Below are 24,364 nucleotides of genomic sequence, written 5' to 3'. Positions count from 1 at the left end.
CAGCTGTGAGGGGAAACCAAGCTAGCAGTCAGACCAGCCAGCGTCACAGAGAGACCACATGAGAGAAGCTGGCAGCACTCATTTAGGCCTGGTTTGGGTCAGAAGGAGTATGTTTATATGTGTGTGTTTGTGTGCGTTTGTGTGCGTGCGTGTGTGTGTGTGTAAGTGTGCATCTCGTCTCGGCTTATTTTATGGTTGTTTGTGAAAACAGGAAGTTATGACTAGCTTTCACATGGTTTACATGAGACCCGGCGGCCCGGCCAACAGAGAACCTGACTGTAGATTTAAATGATTTCAGCTTTTTTTTCCAGCCTTCCCATGTGTGAGAAAACAATCCCTCTTTGACTGAAGAAGTAAGTCCTTAACCACTGCATGTTGCTACAGTCTGCCCCCTAGTGGTGACTGTATGTCAGGATGACAAAAAGACAAAAATCGTAACTTTGAAAAGTAGCACAAGGCAAGCAATGCCTCTGTTTATCACATTTTTAGAAGCATGTCCTACATTGACTATATATAGTCTGTGGTCTCATTAATACATACCAGTACAAACACATGACCCATTTACCACCACACACACACACATACAAACACGCTTTGGAAATGCTAATGAAATATCGGCCAAGGATCAAATAAACTGTCATGGTCACCTCAATCATCAATTAGGAAAACACGCTCACACTTAGGTGATAACGTAGACCTTCCTGTGGAAAGCACCAGAAAATCCACAGTGGTCTAATGCTGACAGGATCACCTGTATATCTAGGTTTTCAATTTCACCTGCAATCACTCTTCTGCACAGACGCTTACTTAAGATTTATTTCACCAATGGTCATTTTTCACCCAGCAGATGCAGTTTCTGGTTACTTCACAGCTAATGATTTGGCATACAGGACATATGAGGAGCTTAAAAGGGTCAAATCAAACCACCACAAAGAATATAAGGTTGTTTCACTTAGCAACACTTGGACCAGCATATACAACCTTAAATACTGCTTACATGTTAATGTATTAATATAAAAAATACATAATTTGAATCTGTTTTTATGTTTACTGGGGTATTTGTCTTTGGTAAAGCGACTCTTACCAAGTAGGATTCATGACATCCCAACAATCTGCTGAGTTCAAGCTTGTAAAGTTCAATTTAGAAATGGCAAGTATTATAACACTGTATGTAGCTAAACACACAGTAGTTCTCTGTTATTCAGGCTTATCTGATTGCTCACAGCGAACCCTCTTCAAATTTCTGTCGAATTGATTTGTCACATTAACAGGCTTTTTAACAAGTCATGAGACTTTCATACTTATGACTTCCCAATGCACTCTAAAAACGAGGCTTACATCCCAGTTCTCTGTCGTCTTGGGACAACATCGTTTCAAGAGGGATAACATTAGTTTGTGTCACCAACTACAGAAATGGAAGCAATCAGGTAAGAAACTTCTCATACAAGAAGATAACTAGAATTCACAAAAGAATATATATATTCACTATTACATTCATTTAAGCCAATTAAGATGAGTGAAGATGCTGCTTCAGGTCAGTTGAGAAATGTCAAATGAAGTTGCCAAGTCAGCTGTGACTTTTAACTTAATTTTGTCCGATGATCGTTGTTTATGGCACTCACTGTTTTGCCTTAGGTGGTAAACCTCACCCACCTTGTAATTTAGTCACTGTGAATTTAAACAAACGTGTCACATAAACAAAAAACGTACAATGTTTTTTTTAACTACCTTGATTGTAAAAGTTGGATTTAACCATAACATTGGGTGTTAAGATCTTCCTTAATGTATCATTAATACCTTCATGCCCCACTTTTCAGGTCTCTAATTATTCCCAAGTGGTCCTCAGATGTGGGACTGGAAGGGAAGACAGCGATAGTAACGGGGGCCAATGTTGGAATAGGCAAGGAGACAGCGAAAGACCTGGCAGGCAGAGGCAAGCAAGCAGAACCGCACATTTAAAGACAGACAAATGAGTACCGTGATGACTTACAGGCTCTTTGTATTATTCTCTCTTGCTGTGTGACTGAGAGTGCCTGTGTGGAAATTGTTTACAGTGTAACAAGCATGCAAGTATAACACATATAATGCGGTGGCTAAAGCGTTGAACTGCCAAGTTACATTAAATAAATAATGCACACAAGCATATGAACAAATACTGATTTCAATAAAATACAGTTTAAAAACATGTGAGACCAGAGCAGAGAACTGGAAATACAACGAATGTCTGTCATGTATAGAGATATAAACGCTGAGACAAAAATAAATGTTTCAAAGTAAACTCAGCGCCACCTCACTTTGTTCAAATTTCGACATGAACGTACACGCAAGCACACAGTCACCATTAAGAGGCGTCAATCTCCGTAGGTGCTCGGGTGATTTTGGCATGCAGAGACATGGCAAAAGGCGAGCAAGCTGCTCGTGACATCATGAGGGAGGTAAAGGGAGCCAAAGTAGTCGCCAGGCAACTGGATCTGGCTGACACCAAATCTATCTGCCAGTTTGCTGAGAATATCTACAGCAGTGGGTGGCACGCACACACACACACACACACACACACACACACACACACACACACAACTGGAATACAGTTTTTCATAAAGACTGTAATGGAGTTAACATATATTTTGTTTTCCAGATGAGAAGGTTCTTCACTATCTGATCAACAATGCAGGTGTGGCTATGTGCCCTTACGCCACCACAGTAGATGGATATGAGATGCAGTTTGGAGTCAATCACTTGGGTATGAGTTTGTTATATTCATTGATTAAAATAAATCGACCAACTATTTTTGTGGGCCCCTGCCAGTGGCCGTCACTACTTTTCATTGTAGCAATGAAGTATTGGCATGCAGCAATAGCACAAATGATCAACCAGCTCATTTTGTGGCTCTGTTTCCGTCACTCAAATGATTCACTTGATCGTTCCCTCTTCAGGTCATTTCTTCCTGACCTTTCTGTTACTGGACTTGCTGAAGCACTCGGCCCCATCCCGGGTCATCAACTTGTCCTCGGTAGCTCACACTATGGGAAAGATCCAGTTTGACGACCTGAGCGGCGAGAAAGACTACCATCCTGTCAGGGCCTACGCACAGAGCAAGCTGGCCAACATCCTGTTTACCAGAGAGCTGGCCAAAAGGATTGAGGGTAGGGTGTGTGTGTGTGTGTGAGACAGAGAGAGGGAAGCGTTATGCACCATGTATGTTCGTCTTCATGCATCTTTCTGTGGCTCTCTGTCTCTTTTACTTTGCGTAAAAAATGGATCAGAATCTCTAGCCGGTGTGAGAGTCTCATGCCTCAACCACAGCCGCTCTGGGCAAGAAACAGAGCAAGGAGAAACTTGTTTAACGGACCACGCTGGTCTTAGCATCATTGCAACACATCTTGTTTGTCAGTCTCATCATTTAATCATGTCTACAGTCATGATAATGAGTGAAGAATGACTTTTGTAAACGTAGTATCATGATTATAATAATCGATGTATTTTATTTAATATATAGTAGCAGGATTCTGATATCAAGCTCACGCATTTATCATTACGTCCTTGCAACATGTCATTTGTGTTTCAGTACTATTAGGTTGTTTTTTAAGGTTTTCTTCATTTCAGGTCGACCAAAACACTACAGTGGGATATAAAAGCAAACTGTGTTTTGGGAACGGGGCATCCACATCAACCCATTTGAAATAAATTCTGTACCTAAATGCATCCCCTTGGTAACAGCTCTAGGTGTGATGGCTTACTCTGTGGACCCCGGCATGGTGAACACTGAAATCACAAGGCATCTAGGGCGCCCTCTTGTGAGCGTATCCAAGGTGCTCGCTTGCATTCTCAAGACCCCAGCAGAGGGAGCCTACACCACCATCTACTGTACCGTCACTCCTGAGCAAGAGCTGGTCACCGGAGGATATTACAAGTCAGTCTGAAATGCTGTTGCTCTAGCAGCAATACTTGAGATCAATCAATTCAAATCAGCCTAACCAAGCCATTTATCAAACCTCCTAAGAGGTGAAAGAAGACGTCAGGCAGCATCACAACACACACATTTAAACAACCGGAGGTCTTTCTTTGATGGTCCATAATGTTGGATATTGTAATTGTCATTAACATATTTAGTCACAACCTTAATAGTATTTCCTACCTGCTTAGATTTGTGGGCCAGCAGGAACCTTGGCAGAACTCCTGAACACACCACCAAACGTGTTATTATAAGGTGCTAGTTGCAGACATTATGTCAATCAGCTACATGACAGCTATCTAAAAGAGATCACAGCTACCAATAGGCCAGTCACTGAATGTACAATAGGTACTTATCTCATAGGATTTCCCTCCTCAATTCTGTAACAATTACAAAGGGCTATTTTGAAATGCCATAGCCGGGTAAACACAGGTGTAATTGATCAAATTAATTCTGGTCCCATTCGATTTAGTGTCACAGCAATGCAGCCAAAATGGTTGCTGTGAAAAGGGCTTTTGGAGGAGGATTAGATAAAGAGAAACAGGGTGTTTAAAAACGTATTTTAAAACTTTAAGACAACCAAAAAGAGGTCATTACTCTGCCTCTCCTTTTCTTACAGGGACTGTGCCAGTGAGGAGACCTCAAGGGCAGGGCAGGATGATGGCACCGCCTTAAAGCTGTGGGCTGTGAGCTGCCAACTGCTCGGCATCCGCTGGAGATAAACCTACATCTAACTATGCTCTTCTGCATGCTATGAGGCACTATGCATGAGCACGCAGTGTTACCTTTCAATATTATACTAATGCTATAGATTTACTGGAAATGGATACTAATACAAGCCTAATCTATCTATTGTAAAATAGTTTGATTGGTAAAACTCTGGAAAATGAAGGCTGAGAATGCCAACAGGTTGGAGAAAGCAAATTTCATAGCTGTTGCTAATAAAAAATATCACTGCTATTCAAATCCGCCAATGGTTGTGTGTTATGTTTGAAACAGCAAGCTATGTCAGCATGCAGCAGGCTTATTCTAAATGTCCACTGTTGCGTCACGAACCCCTCCTACGAGTGAGTTATTGAATATATAACAAGATTAAGCGTGGGTGATTTAGTGAGAAGTCCTCATGACTAGGATAAGGTCTCGCTAACCCAGTCCAGTGTGATTTTGGAGGACCTCACGTGGCCAGAATGCGAAGTTGCAATATGACACCATGATGACCGCATCAAGTGGGTTACCTATGGGGACTCTTTTATGTCTGCACTTTCTAGAAGTTTAGTGGTGTCACGTATAGCAGCAGTGGTGGAAAAAAAACTATTATTTCGACAGAATAGATTTCCCACCACTCTCCGGTGACAGCCCGGTCCGTAACTCGAGTCCCTCCGTCAGCAGCGGCCGGCTGTTTCACAGTCTACAACTTGCTAATCAATTACGCGTCAGCTCGCTGCTGATTGGACCAGCCGTGTTATTGTCACGAAGCACCGCGGCGGGGTGGGCAGAGATGACACAGTGGGAGGACTGAATTCAGGAGGTAAATTCATTTTCTTGCTGAAGTGGCTCACTGGTCCTGAGCTGGGAATCTGTTGCAGAATGAACTGCAGGTAGGAAACAATGCTTGGCGTCAGGTTGGTGGCTTCGTTATTAACAGCAACGTTAGTCGTTTTAAGGTCATTAGATTACACCGTGCTGGCAGATTTGGATCTGACTAAACATCTGTTAAACGTGCAATTTGCGTCGATCCGGACCGTATTTCTGTGCTTGTAAATCATTAGTATGCATTAGTCAGTAGTAAATGGAAAAACAGTTGAGGAAACCAGTCTGGTTGCTTTTTGCTCCTGTGGAAATGTTACTGAGTTTAAACTGAATATGTTCTTTTATTCTTATAGGAGTGTATAGTCCTATCATAATCATATTCAGGGGGTGTAAATACAGATTGCCTATACAGGATTTAGAAGACATACATAACATATGTGCAAAAGTCAATCAATCCCTGTAATCATCAAATTATGGATCATGTTTCGCATGATTGATTTTCCTGTTGTTGTTCATGTTCACTTCACTTCTCTTCGCTTCACTTTTATGGAAAATTCCACAGAGGATCAAGTTCCTGAATGACTGTGTGACAAAGTGCATTACTGACAGCAACAGCAGCAGTAGCGATTGGAAGTAGTACTTATTATGAAGGTGTTTGTGATTGTTGTGTGTTGCTCAGGAGTGTGTGCTGTAACCGCTGGTCGTCTGAGGAGCGGTTGGATGGGAAAACAGTCATCATCACCGGAGCCAACACTGGTATTGGAAAAGAAACGGCCAGGGACCTGGCGAGAAGAGGTAGCCTATTGCTCAGGCTTGTCTGTCTCTCCCCATCTGCCTCTGTCTATTTCTGGCTCGCTCCACATTATTGTGTACCTGCTTCTTTGGATTTTATCTTCCATTTTCACTGACTACCAAACTGTGAATTTACACATTCCACTCTTTTCCCTGGAATTAAGCACCTCTAATGCTTTCGGTTGTTTAAAGCTATAAAGCGTGATCTTTGACTGTGCCCTCTGTCCTCACGACCTCCACCAAAGAATCAGGTTTAATCCTACTTGTGTGCTTATCCAATGTGCTGACGCTGTTTATGTTTTGGTGGGACTAGGAGGCTGTATCAACAGATTTTGTGAGTTCAGAATACCTTAATAACTTCTTGCATACTCCAAGACGGAAATTAAGGGCAGATGGAAAAGAGATATCCAAAATGAACATCTTGCTTCACACTTCACCAATCCAAATGAAAGAAAGAGAAATAGCAGTGATGGAAGACAGACGATGCATTTAGGGGACAGAGGGAGCATTGTGAGGGTCTGCTCCCCTCTGGAGCCAGACAGGCAACAAAGAGAGATTGGAGGGTGCACACAGCAGTGTGCACACACACACACACACACACACACACACACACACACACACACACACACACACACACACACACACACACACACACACACACACACATGCAGAGTGAGTAATTAAAAAGTGTTTCTGCATACGTGATTTTTTTTTTTTTTTTTACATTCGTTTGCACTTGAAAGGCTCCGCATGGCATCTCCCTCCTTTTTTAAAATCTGCCGCTGTGCATTTGTGTGAATTTGTTTTATTTTGTAAATGAAAGGGCAACCAGGAATCTTATTTAAGTCAAATAAAATCAAGGAATGAAGATAAACATGACAAAAATGACAAAAGATAGATTGGACAAAAAGATTCATGACTGCCAGAGGAAAATAATAATTCTTCGGTCCTCGCTCCTGGATAATTCCCTGTCAAATTAGTGGATCATTTTTCAGTAAATTGGATTATACAATGACACGATGACAACATGATTAGATTTGCGAGGATTCATATCAGAAGGTGGGTCCTTGGGGTACTGTGTCAGGACAAACACACACAATCCCAACCTTTTTAATCATTTATTTGTTACTCATTTACCATGTAGACAAAGTAAAATCTACATATTATTGAATCTGAATGTACAAAATATGATCAGGTTTGACTTAAGTCATTATTTGCATTTTGTCCTTATTGCATACACTGACGTTATTTAAGCCTCAATAACACTGTGTATTATTGAGTGTATCTTTTGCTGGGTGATCTTTAACTTGACTCATCATAACCTTCCATTCTCACATTTGTTTACTATTGAATTTAATTGAGTGAACTTGGCCACCAGGGAAATGAGGGAACAATTGGGTTTTCCGACATGGGAACAGCAAGGGGGAACAAAGACACTGTGATGGGATACAGACGCTACGCTCCAACTGATTAATGGCTCTCCACTTCCATAATTGGTGGGCAAAGCAGCTATTTTGTGTGTTATTGTGTGTGTGTGTGTGTGTGTGTGTGTGTGTGTGTGTGTGTGTGTGTGTGTGTGTGTGTGTGTGTGTGTGTGTGTGTGTGTGTGTGTGTGTGCGTGCGTGCGTGTGTGTGTGGTGGGGGAGTTGTCTTTCTATTTGTTAGTTTGTGTGGGCATGCATGCATGTTTGTGGGTGACAGAGTGTGTGTGTGTGTGTTTGTGTGCGTGTGTGTGTCCTCAAAGCCCCTTTTCTCTGCTCATTAAGGAGAATGCTCCATCATTTGCGTCAGAGACGAGAATGACACAGTTGAGAGGGTCTTGTGTTCATGAGAGTGGAGCACCTGGCTAAATGAGATGCTGAATGAGGGCTTAGAAAACATTAGAGGATGATCTCAAAAGTACAGATCCACGTACTTCCCCCTTGATTGACGTAGTTAGCTTTGTGTGCGTGCAAATGAGCAATGCTTTTGTAGTTTTAAGTTTGGAAACTTTTAAGCATTTAAGCCAGATGTGTGTAGCCTTAATATATCACTGTCAAGTTTTTATTCAGCTGTGAGTATAATACAGAGTGCTGTAACAATAACAGTGATTTCTTGTGTCGTGTAAAAGATCTACTTGCAGCATAAAGATGGAGGGGGGTTGGGGGGGGGGTCAGCTCACAGAAACAATTAATTAATTCAAAGTTGAGAGTTCAGGCGAGCTGTGTTTCCTCACACTGTGGGAGGACAGTCGTGTGGAATGGGGAGAACATTATCCTCATAAGTCGTGTGACCTTTGGCCCTTGTTTTTCAGGCGCACGCATCATCATGGCGTGCAGAGACCTGGAGAGGGCAGAGGAGGCCCGAACGGAGATTTTGGAAGACACAGGAAATGAGAATGTGGTCATCAGGAAACTGGATCTCTCTGACACCAAGTCCATTAGAGCGTTTGCTGAGCTCATCAACAAAGGTAGGAAACTGACCACTGATATCTTTACAAATGGCACGGTTTGTGGGTCGACCCCTGGCTCTTCCTGTCCACATGTCTGTGAGCAACGAAGAGAGACTTTAATAACTCCTGATTGTGCTTACACCATTGATGCATCTGCACATGGGGTTAATGAGAGGCCAACTGTAAAAAGTGCTAAATGCAGACCACTTACCAAACATCCCTTGCATTTATGCCACTTACTTAACATCCTCTTGGGAAATTGTTACTCTAACTTCTTTTGTGTTGGTGTGGAATCCTTTCAGAGGAGAAACAAGTGAACATCCTGATAAACAACGCAGGCGTCATGATGTGTCCCTACTCCAAGACTGTTGACGGCTTTGAAATGCAGTTAGGTGTCAATCATTTGGGTAAGTCATAGTGAAAGGCATAACATTCGGGGAAGTGGTTCGGTTGGCTGGGATGTCTATCAGCGAGATAAATAAGCGAGTGACGGCTCAGTCTCGGTAATTGTTGGAAACATAAACAGTGATAGGAGGGCTTTTCCTGCTAAATAAGGTTAAAATATTATAACCCATATTACGTTGTATTTAAAAAGCCATTGGACACATGTACAATCAAGCTGGCCAACATGTCAGCCAGGAAAATGAACCAGACTTGCTGTTTTCTTCAGCTGTCAGTGTTTTCCCAGCATTGAGTCATGGCTTCCTTCCTAATTATCTTTGCCTCAGTTGTATTTTGGTCACAGGCTGACAGAGCGAAGAACAGTCTGTGCTCGAGCACGGTCACCCACACACATATGCGAACACGTATGCAGACACACACACACACACACACACAGTCACACACACACACAGTCACACACACATGCATGTGCACATATATAAATACATAACTTTTAATTTACGAACATCCTTTACATGTGTATATGTACTTTTAAATAACAATAAACTCTGGTTAGGTCAATAGTAAAACAGGAAAAAGAGAACAATAGTAAAGAAAGCAAACGTTTTTAGGGCAGTGGAATTGTGTATGTGTACAGTTATTGATCACATAAAACTTTCCTAAGATTATCTTAACTTTTGACTTGCAACACATGGTGATTTCCATTCATACAGCTTATAATGAGGCTGCTTGAATAACAAATGTGGGCTAAATGTCTTTGCCTACTAGTTCCCACTTGAAATGAAGAGCATCAATCAACATGTTGTTTACGTCAGGGTTGCTAATGAGCTCATTATCATAGTAAGAGCTGCTGTATGTTGACTATGAAAAACAACCAGCATCACAAGAACATCACATAGTGACACATGCAGCAATACCATGACGTTTGCCCTTAAACTTGAATAGAGAGTGAGTAAGCTCATTGCAAGTGACTGCAATAAAGAGAGTCTTACGAGGAGGGACAAAGACAAAGAAGATGTGGTTCAAGGACACTTTATAGGAGCTCTCCGTTCAGCACTTCAAAATCAAAGCACAAGCCAAAAGACCAGAGAAACACAAGAAACACACCAACAGTATAAGGAGTCCAGATAGCATCTGGTTGGCACAATGGTGATGTCTCGCAGAGTGGTGCAGTTATATTACCTCTACAGCAGCTCCGACTTTCTCTTTAAAGCCCTTCTAAATTAAAAAAAGTAGGTTATGATGGGTGTTTTATGAGTTTCCAAATCTTTAGGATTTTGGCTGGCAGCGCTACAAGAAAAACACATCACAGTGTAGTGTAGTCTGTTTGGGTAGCGTAGGACAATAGCCTCTTAAGTGTGTTTCTGGTGACTTTCCGCAGGTCATTTCCTGTTGACTCACCTGCTGCTGGACCTTATCCAGCGCTCAGCTCCTGCCCGTATCGTCGTCGTGGCATCGGTGGCCCACACTTGGACTGGAATTCGACTGGATGACATCAACAGTGAGAGGAGTTACGATACCATGAAGGCCTATGGGCAGAGCAAACTGGCGAACGTCCTCTTTGCACGCTCACTTGCCAAGCGGTTACGAGGTGAGGCGGTGCAAGCATAAGAACACATCAACAAGGGATGGAAGAAAGAATAAGTTGATGACACATTTGGTTGTAAAACACACACACAAGTATGTTGACACATGAGCATGTACACACGTATGGTGTTGCTGATAGACTTAAAAACTCAGGATGGTTTGACTTGGAAGCTTGATGGATAACTTCTAATGGGAGAATTTATTTTACAGTGGGTGGAGAGCAGAAAAGCCTTCGCAGTTGTTGCTGAGAAAGATGAATCAGAAAGTAGCATTGTATTTAGTTTTACAAAGGCAAAGACTGACGTAACCAAGTCCACACGTAACCATCACTTGCACAGTAATTGTCTTTTCTCATTCTGAGGAAGTGCCGCAGTGACATATGATTTGAATTTCATTAGAAATGAACCATTTTATTGTCTCAATCCATTGTTCTTCCTTTTGCTTAATGGCAGAGAACTGAAAGAAATGACTTTCATATGACAACCCTACAGTCTAATGGTTGATTCTGGAGTATAGCTATCAGAACTAAGTTCATTAGGATTTTACTTCAAAGACATACCACATTAAAAAGAAAGAACAAGAAAGAAGCATATTTTGCAAAGAAATATGTGTAAATTGTATGCAAAATCATATCGGTGCGCGCAAATGACAATAACATCGACAAACTTGTTTGCATGTGTAAACATGGCATTACATGTGTAGGTGACTGTATACGTGTTGCAGGTACAGGGGTGAGCGTGTTCTCTCTGCACCCGGGGGTGGTGCAGTCTGACCTGTGGAGACACCAGCACCAATGTATCCAGGTGGCAGTGAAGATCTTCAGGGTTTTCACCAAGACAACACTGGAGGGAGCACAGACCACCATCTACTGTGCTGTGGAGCCAGGCCTGGACAGGCAGAGTGGAGGGTACTTCAGGTACACACAGTACTTCAACAAACCTGCAATTGGTTACATAAGAGCTTTAAGAGTTAAGACTTCATGCTGCACAGTATTACTACCTGCTGAGTAACAAAGGGGTAAACTGTTTGTAGCTGAGAGTTAACGTTTTTTTGTTCTTATATGAGAAACAAACACAGATCACAGTGTGTAATGGTCATTCTCTGTCCCGGACAGTGACTGCGCTCCTGCTGGGTGCTCAAGGACGGCTTCTGATGAAGACTTGGCCCAGAAACTGTGGGAGATCAGCTGCAACATGCTTGGCATTACCTGGCAGTGAACGGTGTTAAATTAACTGCATAGTGAAAGGACATTGTATGCTATGTATCATCTGTTAAAGAGCACTTTTACGCACTTTTATATAGGCATTCATGTTACTGTTGCTGATGTGAAACAGGTGCTTTTTATAACTGAAAGTACAGAACAGTTCAAAAGTCAGAGCTCTTTTATTTTGTATAAATATCAAAATGACAATTTTGTCAAATTGTATTTATCAAACAAGGTTGCATGACAAAACTGGCTTGTTGTACTTTTACTGACCTATGTGGGCATTCTTTGTTTAGACAGTTTTGTATCTTGACTGCAGTCGCTGTTTTATCTTGTTAGCTTGTAAAGATGTTAAAAGGCGTTAGCTAGCACGGTCTTGCTTTGGATGAAATGTACTCTCTTACATGCCGCAAACGTTGAGTTCCAGTGTGGTGGCGTGATAGTTTTAGCCACTGATGAAAACAATTTAGCTCTACTCTGCCTCCAAAATCCCTTTTTTCAAAGTAACATTTGAATGAAATTCTGTACATCGGCGCACACATACAGTATATTGGTTGATAGTTAAAGCACTTGACAGATGACAGATATGAAGTGAGTCCTGTTCTACTTCTGTAGCACTTAAAGTATTCTACATTTATTGATCGGTGAAACATGAACCATTGGTCTAAAGTTATGCCCTTTTTCATTGAAATGTTTCATCGGACAGCCTTGTATTATCTGCAATTTCTGATGCCTTACTGCCAGCTGAAAATGATGTTAATGTGACGAAATGTACTGTATGTAAACATTAAAATGGACTGGCAAACATATATCAAAGTTCTGCTTGTTTGTGACTTTTACCTAAAGTTAAATTACTGAATACCTGAGTTCTGAGTTAGCTGTTTCAGGAGCAGTAATGCGACACTGGAATACATTTAACCTTTGAGAGTTAGCAGAGATTAGGTAAGTTTAGTGTATTAACAATGAGAGAATTAAGGCTCTTAAAGTCTCAGAAATGCCACCCAAACAGATTAATGAATTTCAATGTGACTCATTCCATGGTCGATTCATTAAATTGACGAATGTAAAGAAATGTATGGTGAAATCCTGTTGCTCACTTTGCCAAATGATTGAGGCCCACATACTTGCATTTTGCTGGATGTGAGTATTACTGTGAGTGAGGGACTTTTTACCCTGTAGAATTAGTAGATTAAGAAACTAAGATCAAGAGAAAATGCCAGGATTCTATTTAAAAGCGGTATTTTAATCCAAATCACATGATGGAGTATTTAGTACTAAAGGAATGTGGCATGAGCAAGAGGAGTGGTAACATGGAGTCAAGGACCAACGCTCCCTCAAAGCAATGTGTGTAGCCTGTAATAGTTATATAATCACACTCACCAAACAACAATATCCCATCAGTCTGCTGTCCTGTGTCCAGAAATACTGTTACTCTAATTTGAAAAACATTTCTTACTTTTATTCTAGTAAATTGACAAATATTCCTATACTTACCTGACTATATGGAATTACTGTTCTTAGTTAGTTAGTAAGACAAATCCCACAGCTGCCCTGCTGTGACACAATCATACAGTCTGAAGTTTCATATGCAGCCAAGGATCGAACAAGAAAATTAACCATAGTGTCATCAAATTAAACTATCACAACTATTAAATTATAAAGTTTACACAGATAAAAGCACAGTAAGTAGTGCTCCGTGTTAACATTCATCAGAAATATATGTGGGAAAAGAACAGTTTCTCTCTGTGATCTTTTAATTCCTAAAATAATTCAGATCTCAAAAGTGCTTTTCTGTCGGAATAAATCCGGATATCATTGCCAGAGACTGTAAGAAAGTGAGTGCCTCTGCATTAAAACCTCCTAGCCGCTAGGTGGCAGTGTGGACAATTCAACCTCAAATAAAAAGGAGAATGAAGACTATACGCATGCGCGTGTTAAGTATACGTCAGCTCTTATCTACTAACAAGCAGCCCAGAAGCTACGTGGCCCTCATTCTTCCGACTGTCTTTTCGTCTCACACGACCTCAGAAACAGGTAAATCAAAAGCTATTCTATTCAATATTATGTTTTACACAAAGCTAATCGACTTACTGCTGTAATAGTCATAATATAATGTTTTATTGATTTCATTTCCAGCTAACCGAACGATATGTCGACTTGATAGCCTTTCTTACGATAACGTTAGCTAGCAAGGATGCGTTAACTAACACAACTAGCTTTTAAATAAGTGTTTCAATGAGAAGCGCACATATCTTACAACATACTGTTGAATAATTGATGGGATAAAAAGAACACAGTGTATATTAACCATTTAATAGAGTGATGGGAGTCATGAGAGGTTCAGGCTGCTGAAGTCAACGTCAGCAGTCGACCCGCTTCCAGCTTAAACGTGTATCCGTTCGTATCGTGTCCGCAGCTTGAGCACCATGGATCAGGTGATGCAGTTCGTTGAGCCCAGCCGGCAGTTCGTCAAAGACTCCATAAGGCTCGTGAAGAGATGCACAAAACCCGACAGAAAAGGTAACTAAAGGCTTAGACTGTTTCCATTGGGCCCGGCCTCTGTTGTGTTGGCAGCAGCAGACTTTAACTGCTCTCATCATAGGTTGAGGGATCCAAGGCGCAATATGAGTCGTTGTTTTATTTTGACATTGGGGATTTTTGCCTTCTTTCAGAATTCCAGAAGATTGCCATGGCCACAGCAATTGGGTTTGCCATCATGGGTTTCATTGGCTTCTTCGTCAAACTCATTCACATCCCCATCAACAACATCATTGTGTAAGTAGCAGTAGAACACCACTCACTTGAATATCATCATACAATGTTGGTTGTTATTTATACAGTTAAGGGGTTGTGTATGTCCAGGGACACGCTATCCAAACGCTTTATCCCAGTGTCTCAATGATATCTGACCCCTCCTTAGAGAGGGGGGGGAGTCTCAATCTACTCACTGGAAAAATGTTTAAATAAGTCAAACTGGGTTTGCAAAAACCCGCTGAAAGGTATCGTCTGTCCAGCATGTTTGATTAGAATTTTACTCTCAATTTAAATATCCCATTTTCTGTATTCTGGAGTATTTGTAGCCCACTACTATCCTGAAAAATAAATCCTTAAATCATTTAAATACTTATTTATCAGAGCTGGAATGGCCTCATACCATTGAGATCCCCTGTTTGAAAACCTACATTTTGTAGGTATTGTTTTTTTGTAGGTAAAATAGTATTGTTGTACAACTAGCATAGTTAATTTACGGACTACACTACAGCAGATCTTGGTCTCAACAGCAGTCAAGCAGTAATGATTTTATTTTTGGGCACCGTAGGATATATAATCCAAATACTATTCATGTAGCCTGTTATCTTAATAGTGCGAATATACAGTTTACTAAAGTGAAGGAGTTGGATTGTCTGTTTTTGGAAGAAAGTTGGGATACAATCGTGGTGACTGACACACACACTAATTGTTTTGGGGACTAGTTTTCTTAAGCAGTGGTTATTTGATTTGCTCGTCAATCAAACTGTATTTTACAATAATGTGCTATTTTGCTTTGTCCAATCATTAACACTGCTCTTCTTGTTTTTTCTGTCTAGTGGTGGTTAAGTCCTGGTCAAGAAAAAAACAAACTTCATGACCCGGGGACAGGAGACGCTGGTGCAAAGTGTTATTTGGCTGGTGTGATTGGGGAATAGAGGGATGTCATTTTTACATTCTGTGCACAACATTTATATTTCGATGTGTAAATAAAACAAATTGAAACAGACTACATTTGTCTCGTATATTGAAGTAGGTTTTTTTTATCACTTTAACATGTATACAACTTTACTGGCTTTCAGAAATATTGTGAAACTGTCATCAAAAGGCACAAATAATTTGAATCTGGTGAACAATGTTTCCTCTCATACGCAGAATCCCTGACGTCAAAGGCACATGGTGTAGTCTGTAATACAAAGATATCTGCACACATTTAAAGGAAAGTCTCTATCTGCTACATGCTGTCAGCTCCTTCTCAAACGTTCCCTGATAAACATGTGTTTTGATAAAGAGAACCAGATGTTGGTATGGAATAAGGCCTGGATTCAGGTTGTACATGGTTCATGTTGAATGTAACCCTGCACAGTGAGGAAGCATAGCCACACCGCTTAAAAGAATACAGTAAATATTAAAAATACTTCTCAGTAGTTTTGGTCAGTCTGTAATTTTCTTTATATTCCAACAGAGCTGACCAGGTCTTGATTATATCATAGAAACAATTTTTTGGCCATAAGTAATAGTGCTTTCATCTTTTTCCTTCCTTTACCTCACACTATACAAAACATGTACCCGAGGAGGAGGGGCTTCTTCTTCTTCTGTGTCAGGGCCCGTCCTCACAGATGCCCATGCTCCAGAGCAGGGGCTGGTCCGTTGTCACGGTTACAGGCTTTTTGGGGTTTCCAGGGGCAACGGGTTCATAGGTGTTGGAGGTGCTTACTAGCTTCCCAAACTGCAGGACCTGGTTATCTGGACAGAGGAGACAAGACGCGTGATTAAATGCAGTAATTAATGAGGTTCCACTGCACTTAATGGCTCCTTTTAAATAGTGCAGTTAAATTATTCAGTGGGTAAGAGTAGCTTGTTGTTGTTCCGTGTGACTAGTTATCTAATAATCATGCACACTGCCGTCTGTATTTTCTGTTATTTGACTATTAATAATGCAGCTGCATGTCAAAGCCTTGTTAGAGGATGTGGTCTGGAGCGATTTGTGTCTCTGGAAAGGGAGGCGCTCCACATGACTTTGCTTTATGTCTGTGCAAAGAAATTTAGTCCGAATCCAAAAGGGTTCACAGCCAAAACCGCACACATTCACAGAGGCTATTATGCCAAGGCCACCGAGCAGACTCCCGCTTTATGGTTCCTGAAGCGCCAACAAATCCTCTCGGAGAGAATCCCTCAGCGGCCTCCAACAGGAAAGGTGACCGCTGAGTCACATTTTAGTTTGGCAGCAGAGAGTGAACTCCACTTTTATGAGAGGAACATTTTAAATAAAGATGATGGGCACAGATAGGTAATTCAGCAGAATATCTAACCCTAAATAATCTCACTATCGAGACCTAATGCTTTAAAGGTTAAACCGTACAAGGAATTGACGAGATACGAGCTTTAATTTCATTTTCTTTGCGCTTCATTGCTGCTGTTTCACTAAGGGACACGATCTGTTCACTCTCGGTTTAACAAATTCGATATGAACAAAGACAATGTGGTGATTTACTTCACACAAAGCTGAAAATAACAGTGTGAACGTGAACGGACACCGAGCCAACACTGACATCAAGTGGTCTAACCAGGAAGCTCAGTGGTGACCACAGTGAGAGACCGTCAATCACTCTGAGTGCTTTTGTATTTTATGAACTGGTAAAGATAACCCTCTTAACTTTTTAACAAATGAATAACTGTCATGCAGAATATGAACGTTTTTTTGGGAGGAATGTATTCATGCTAAATAATGAATCCTTAAGGACAGTAACAAAACCATTAAGCCGTGCTTCAGCAGGCTCGGATGGCAGAAATAGAAATGTGCTCGTCACCTTTTCCCATTAACAGTTACATTTATACACTTGCTCTGAACAAGCTGAGCTGACAAACACCCTGAGAGTGGAGCTGTTGGATCGTGGCTAATGTGAAAAGGGCAAACTCACCTCAGGAGATTCACACCTGGAGCACTCCATTATTCATTCCCTATAATCTGTCACTATGTTCTTACAATCTGCAGCAAATTGAATAGTGAAGTATTCATCCTACCCCACAGGTCAAAAAAGTCAGCTTCTATCGTGTTCGTGTTTTAGTTTGTAAGACTTCACAGAAAAGACAAAAAGGGTTCTGCTGTGACTTTTAGCTTCAAGTTAAACAGTCTCAGCGCCGTCATCAACCGAGACACACTGTGGCTTTTTTTATTTTTAGTCTCTAAAGCACTCTATTGCTCAGCTCTCTCCACTCTGGCCGCTAAAAGCATTGATGTTACTGTTTTTAGCCATTTTTATCTAATTATCTGGTTTGCCGCTTGGTGTCAGTGCTCTATGAGCAGACTGAGTGGCACAAACCAGGGTTATACCTGGTGGTGGTGGGGGGGGTGGGGTTGTTTCTACCTGTCAATCATCTCCGCCCCATTAATAACTCTATTTTATTTTCATTTGAAGGGATAGCATTGCCATCTGCACTTATGAATAATTTGTGCCTGGACAAATTACCTTAAAAAGGCACCAATTTGTGACTCTTCACACACGTTCAAACCACATCATATATCCCATCATATTCAAACAACATCACAGAGCATTCATTTATCGTCATGTCTGTGAGTATATTTAATCTGGCTGTTGTTGCTGTGCAGTTGAAATCAACCATGTAACATTTGACATATTATTAAGTAAAGTCACATCGTACAGATGGATATAATAACTGCACAGGTCACAACACAAGCGTTGCTTTACTCAGGCGAATGCAGTAATTACAGTACGTATAACAACAAAACTAATTAATCTTACACCTCATTCGGCAAACGCTACGCCTCAAACATCACACTGTACAGTATATTGCACACTGTTAACCCAAACCAATACGTGATGATTGCATTGTTTCAACATCTTTTAGAACAAACAAAAGAAGGACACGTAAAGAATTTTATGAATATGCAAAAAATAGTTTTTGGTGCAATCACTTCATGCAAAAGTGTAAATTGAACACAAAAGGAACAAAGACCGGAGAGAATGAAGCGAATCATTTGTCCACAGGCGCCTGCACGCACATCAAACGGGGACACAAATAAGAAGCTATTCTGCTTCAAAGACTGCCACACAGGCATGGTATTAGACCAGCTTGACTCACAACCGAGAGTAAAATAGGCTGTATGTGAAGTTAGGGTACTTAATAATTGAGTGAACACAGAGCCACAGCGTGTAAGAGAATAATTTTCGACTGTGTTAAAGTGCCAGTCTGAAGTTTTCACTCTGCAGGGGAATTTCTTTTCGCCAGCTTTATACCAGCAGAGCCACAGAGGTTAACAAATGTCTGGGAAACATTGCAGCTTTCTTTGTTATGCGTGAGGGCGCGTGCATACTTTTATAGCTCTCTTTGAGACAATCAAAGGCTCCCGAGTCCTAATAGATAAATATAAAGATAAACAGGGATCTCTGTGTAGCTTCTCCTGACAAACCTATTCATCAATCAGCTTCTTATTATGAGCAGTTGAGACTTTACCAAATTTTAACTTTGATTTTTTCTTGTTTAGCCGTGAACATTTAATGTCAAAGATACTGAATAGGCTTCCATTAATTCTTCAGTATGTCCCAATAATTTAGTAGCAATATTAATGTACATATATAATTGAAAAATCAAACAAAAATGTAGCTGCATCAGTGTGCCATAAATGGGCCTATTAGGTTCCTCAGCAGGCCGCCAAAGCTGGATGGCTATAAAATGATCATAAGATTTTCACCACAGCACACTGATTATATTACAATCAGAAAGGAGAAAACACAAAACACAAACAATGAGGATGTTTTCAGGCGTAAAAAGTGATGGCTGGTGTAAATAACCAGACTACCACCAGAGGCAGCAGAGCACTACAATAAGGGAGAATTAGGATTCATGCTCAACAGGATGGCACAGTGGCACCTACATTTACAAAACACACATTATCCCCTCTGGCTGTCTCTCAAACACACATGCTTTTTAAAAACATGCACACACACACATATGCGCGTGCAAACTCTTTACCGCACAAAAAGCTTTCAGATGGCTTCATTAGTAATCCCCTCCTCAAAGCTGATACCGATCAATATCGGCCCCCGTTGCAAAGGCGACCGAAATGAGCGTCGCGCCCTCCAGTGATAACAATGGAGATGTTTGCTGCCTGTAATTGCATTTCCAGCGCCACAGCCGAAAGGCCCCGTCAGCTGTAAGTAGACCGTATTTACACAACAAATTACCCAGGAGAGAGGGTGGGAGAGGAGAGGAGAGACTCGCAGACACTCTGACTGCAGTGGACAGGTAGAGAGGAGAATTATGGGTGTTAGGGAAGACTCCTGCTGCTCTATTTTTCCCTCTCGATGTTGAATTGCAAACAGGTTCTCAAAAAGACATGTTAGAAAGGTGCCGCATCAAGCGTTTTTTTTAAAACAACAAAACATTAGAGTCAACTTATCTGCGATATGTTAGGGCACTGCCATACACGGCCACAGTCTGGGAAACTGGTGTAACCTGGAAGGTAATCACCGTAATAGTTTTATGGAGACGAGTAAAAGCTGCCCATCGTGTATTTTCTAAAGCTAACTTTACTAACCACTTGTAATGGAGGATGAAATTGTTCATCGACAGGAACATGTGACACATCTCACCTTTAAAATAACATCGAGCGAGTCACTGTGATCCCAGGTACTCCAACTTACAACAAGCAGACCATTTTCTCCTCCCATTATATCTGAATGTGTTTAACCGCGACTTGTCATCCAGAGGCAAATTGAACTCATTCAGTCAGATCCTCCTCTCCTTTGGACCAGTGTGCTATCAAATTTCATCACTTCTTCACAGTGTGAGAGAGAAAATCATTTTATATAAATCATGTTTGTTCAATACTGAGCTGTCCAATTACTAAAATGAGGTGAACGTATGACCGTGTTTTTTTTTGTTTTTGCACAAATCGTGCTCTTCTCTCGCCACCTTCGGAGAGATACCGTACATCATTGCAATGAATGGACTGTACAGAATCTATATCTGTTCAAGGTAGAACAAAAGAGCAATAACGTGAGAAATAATACACATTTATTGGGACAAAGTTTGATCTAAGGCCGGTTTCACCTCAACAATCAAAAACAAAAAACGACGATTCATCTTTCAAAGACTTGAAATGAATGAATTATAAGCAAACAGTTGTCTGTTTGCAGATGGATGAGGGAAAGACTTCAGCCAAGTTATATCTCACTTTAACGGAACACAAGAAAAGATTTGTTCTGGGTTTACTGGTTGAGCCTGAAGAGATTTGTTTGTGTGAAGAATGATCACAACACATGAAGATACAAATTAAAAAAATCAACTATTACATTGTTATAGTATTACAATATTAGATATTACAGAACATGTACAAGCACTTGCAATTTCAGTTGTGGTAATAAACTACAACGATAAAAGGACATTTTGAATATCACTGATCTGAAAAATATGGCTATTCTATTGAAGAAATCATGCACTGTGCATATTATATATATATATATTATAATAAAGTGTCCTTCATTTGCTCCACCTGACAGTCTCCTTATATCCAAGGCTATTTATTGGCCATGGCATGAGCCAAGGCTCGCACCAGCAGTGTTAGCACCATCTGCTGTGCAATGATAGCCACTTCCATTAAATGTTTATGGCGGCTTTGACTAAGAGTGAGGTGACAAGCGCTGCTCCGGCTTAAGTTGACCTTCAGATAAGAAAACTGGTGTCTGCTGGGAATAGTGGCATCAGTCAGTCGAAAACATGATGCATGTTGATAGTAGGGGGCGATTGTGGAGATATGTTATTGTGTTTATGTGCAAAATAATATCCTGTCATGAATACTCGAGTATACTGTTTACTTGTCTATACAGTAGGCCGTAGCTGATGCACGTTTGGTCCAAAAATATGCGAGTGTGTGGACTCCTCCTCTGCGGCTCCACTGGGGGTGTTCGCAGCAGTTCACGTCAGGCTGCTCTTCATTCCCACTCTGCCCCCCGTGTGTGATGTGCACAGCGCCAGAAATCTACAGATCCATAAATAAAACCATAAAACAGCAGTTTTCCCTCCCGCTGCCACACAGCACCGCCACAGAATACATACACTTTTCATTTCCCCTCGCTAGGACCTTGGTGCGATGGAGGGATGGAGGAAATGAGAGAGGGGTGGGGGTGGGGGGGGGGAGGGGGGGGGAGGGTTAAAGGGCAGAGAGTGGCGTCGTCATTATGCAGCAACGGTGTAGCAGTGAGGGTGAAGATGTGTAGAAAGTGATAGGAAAGAAGGGGAAAGACAGGGAGATAAAGGAAGAACAGATTAATTTCTTTAGTCTGAATCGCCGAAAAAAATGAGAGAAAAACACGAGGCGAGAGTACGGACAGAAAAACATCGCCGGGGAGAGAAAAGAGAAAAGAGATATGAAAAGAAAAAGGAGAAGGTCAGGGTGTCAGCTTCTCAAGAAACAGGAGGAGGAGGAGAGATCTTACAGTAGAGATGTCTGCCTCTGGCTGGGACACTGGGTAAGACCGCACTGAGCCACGTTTTATCAGACGTTATCCATTTGACTGCAAGATAAAGTACATTGCTTTACCTTTGAAAACAATCCTTTCCGATATTTAAAATGCCCGCTGAATACTGAACTTTTAAAGGTCCTGTCAACATATTCTTAGATTCACATCAACATATTCTTTTGCTTGCTGTTTCACAACTACAGAATGGCATCCAAATGCCTCCTAAAAAATGTTGACCAAATAGAATTGCACGTGACCAAATCTGTTCAAACACTGAGTGTAGCCTACATGTATCCTCTCACTTCATGTTCAGAGTACGACTCAAAATATGGAGCGTGCAGTGAAGTGCTTATTAAAAAATCGATCTCATTTGCATGTCAATGTGTTTGTGGAGGCTTACGTTCCATAAACAGCATGTTCTCATCATCAGTGAGGGCAAGCTTTCTAATCTTGCCTAAAGTTTACTTTTAATTAAGATTTTTCAATTGCTTCGGCTCTCTGTGAGACTCCGCTGCCGAAAATCCATCTGTGTTCACGTGTTTGCATTTTATCAAACTCAGCACCTGTTAGTGTTGGATGTGTGCACGCGCGTCTGTGTGTCTAGTAACGCTCCGGTGTGTCAGTGTGTGTGTGTGTGTGTTTACAGGTGCTGGTGCTTGGAAATACCTCGGGAGAATGAGCTCAGAAATCTCATCTGGTGGGTCATTTGAAGGTCTTCTAGCATCCTGATGACATTTTAAGCACTGTGTTTGGACCAGCATGTGTGCGAGAGCAGCTTTATCTACGTATTAAGTGGAGCATTTGGACGGGCTGGGGCCGGAGCAAGTGAGAAGGACAGGCGACGTATGTGGATACATAAATGTATGAATGGAAATGTGTGCGCGTGTCTTTTGGGTCAGACTCAAACACACGTGCACGGTGGTTTGTTTTCCTCATGCATGTGTCAGACTGTATGTATTAGGAGTATGCCATTTTAGATCATGACATAGTACATTTCCTCATAAAATGATTAGCTGTGATGTGGACAAACTCAAATATTGTAGTATTTTCAACGATATTAACGAATTCACTTTCAATCTCAACATGGACGAGAAGTCCTTAAAGTGCTATTCTATGACAACCGGACAAACTCTATTTGCGGACGAAGATCTCAAGAACAGCTACTAAATGGTCCAAAGCTACTAAATATTTCAGAATTGAATGTGATGACAAAACGACTAGATCCACTGTCCATTGTACTGGGCAAGAACACAACCCCAAGCATATGATATTCCACTCTATTGTCTATTGTGATTAGGAATTGGGCTCTGAGTGTTTCCAAAACACAGAGGACCTACACTCAATACTGTGCCTGAACGCATCATGTGAAGACACAATTGGTAGATTCCAGCTGCACAACACAGGCTTCATAGACATCGTGTAATTCAGAAGTCAACATTTGATCAGGAGTTCAGTATTACCGTGTCAAACATTGACTGTCTCGTATGAAAACAACATGATGGGATGAATCCTCTCAGCCTATAGATACAAGTACGCACTTGATCTTCTGTAGCATTTATGGGATCTGGCATTTCCTTGAGCAATGCCATCATCATACTTGCATACCGCCCCCGATATTCAATAGACACACCATTTAGAACAGAACTCTGGATCTGTGTTATGAAAACAAATCAATCAGGACTAAAAATGATTAAAACCTGAAAGACCTGGTGTGTGTATGATTCAGTTTGTGCTTGTATGTGTGTGTGTGTGTGTGTGAGAGAAGTGTCTGATGCTTGTTAAAGCATGGATGTATGAGCCTGATGATACTGAAGTTATGAGGAACAGGGTTGTAACCAGTGTTGTGGAGTACGAGCAGCTTATTTGCATATTAAACTGAATGGAAACCTTAGCGAGGAACGCCTCATCAGCCTTTCTGTCATCAGTGGGCTGACAGCCATTGTTCATGGTTCACAGAAGTTTGTCTTGCTGTTTGTCACATAGATAACACACACACACACACACACACACACACACACGCACACGCACACGCAAAGAAACTAACAAGCAATGAAATAAAACCAAGAGCCCCGTTAATACAAAAGAAGAGATACAACGCTACCCACCCACCCACTCACATACACATACACACACACACACACACGCTACGCAGAGTTGGTTTGTGGATGGCAGCTATTCAAATTTGTTGGTCATTATGATCCACGCTAAGCCGAAAACATCATGACGAAGCAGGT

General features: G+C 41.2%; 4 protein-coding genes across 8 annotated transcripts in view; 3 read left to right on the top strand and 1 right to left on the bottom strand.

Annotated features, from left to right (window-relative positions):
• Positions 1-58: 58 nt before the first annotated feature.
• Positions 59-4,751, top strand: LOC306712518 (retinol dehydrogenase 12; the record flags this gene model as incomplete). Its single annotated transcript, XM_079181824.1, has 7 exons — positions 59-123; positions 1,818-1,933; positions 2,365-2,520; positions 2,636-2,740; positions 2,934-3,143; positions 3,718-3,910; positions 4,572-4,751. 7 exons carry the CDS (start codon positions 59-61, stop codon positions 4,672-4,674), a joined length of 948 nt encoding a protein of 315 aa, XP_079037950.1. The 3' UTR covers positions 4,675-4,751.
• A 1,496-nt stretch (positions 4,752-6,247) lies between these two features.
• On the top strand, positions 6,248-11,911 carry LOC306712536 (retinol dehydrogenase 12; the record flags this gene model as incomplete). Its single annotated transcript, XM_079181849.1, has 6 exons — positions 6,248-6,277; positions 8,568-8,723; positions 9,008-9,112; positions 10,489-10,698; positions 11,418-11,610; positions 11,809-11,911. The coding sequence occupies exons 2-6, from the start codon at positions 8,582-8,584 to the stop codon at positions 11,909-11,911; spliced, it is 753 nt and encodes a 250-aa protein (XP_079037975.1). The 5' UTR covers positions 6,248-6,277; positions 8,568-8,581.
• Positions 11,912-13,815: 1,904 nt separating this feature from the next.
• Positions 13,816-15,655, top strand: sec61g (SEC61 translocon subunit gamma; the record flags this gene model as incomplete). Of its 2 annotated transcripts, none has more annotated exons than XM_079181613.1 (3): positions 13,816-13,932; positions 14,315-14,418; positions 14,571-14,677. In XM_079181613.1, the coding sequence occupies exons 2-3, from the start codon at positions 14,325-14,327 to the stop codon at positions 14,675-14,677; spliced, it is 201 nt and encodes a 66-aa protein (XP_079037739.1). In that variant the 5' UTR covers positions 13,816-13,932; positions 14,315-14,324. The 2 variants fall into 2 exon arrangements, 1 of the variants encoding a protein (XP_079037739.1); XR_013767554.1 differs by lacking the exon at positions 13,816-13,932 and adding an exon at positions 15,486-15,655 and having other exon boundaries at positions 14,380-14,418; positions 14,571-14,673.
• A 147-nt stretch (positions 15,656-15,802) lies between these two features.
• Positions 15,803-24,364, bottom strand: part of tpk1 (thiamin pyrophosphokinase 1) — a 55,105-nt gene continuing 46,543 nt past the window's right edge. For all 4 annotated transcript variants that reach the window (XM_079181609.1, XM_079181611.1, XM_079181608.1 and 1 more), the window contains one exon: positions 15,803-16,392. In XM_079181609.1, the coding sequence (XP_079037735.1) occupies positions 16,247-16,392 (146 nt within the window). In that variant the 3' untranslated portion in view covers positions 15,803-16,246. The remainder of the gene's footprint in view (positions 16,393-24,364) is intronic.

Source organism: Pholis gunnellus (genome assembly GCF_910591455.1).
Source record: "Pholis gunnellus genome assembly, chromosome: 20".
Lineage (NCBI taxonomy): Eukaryota > Metazoa > Chordata > Actinopteri > Perciformes > Pholidae > Pholis > Pholis gunnellus.
The sequence above is the reverse complement of the archived record's forward strand: the minus strand, read 5'-3'. Positions and strand labels throughout refer to the sequence as shown.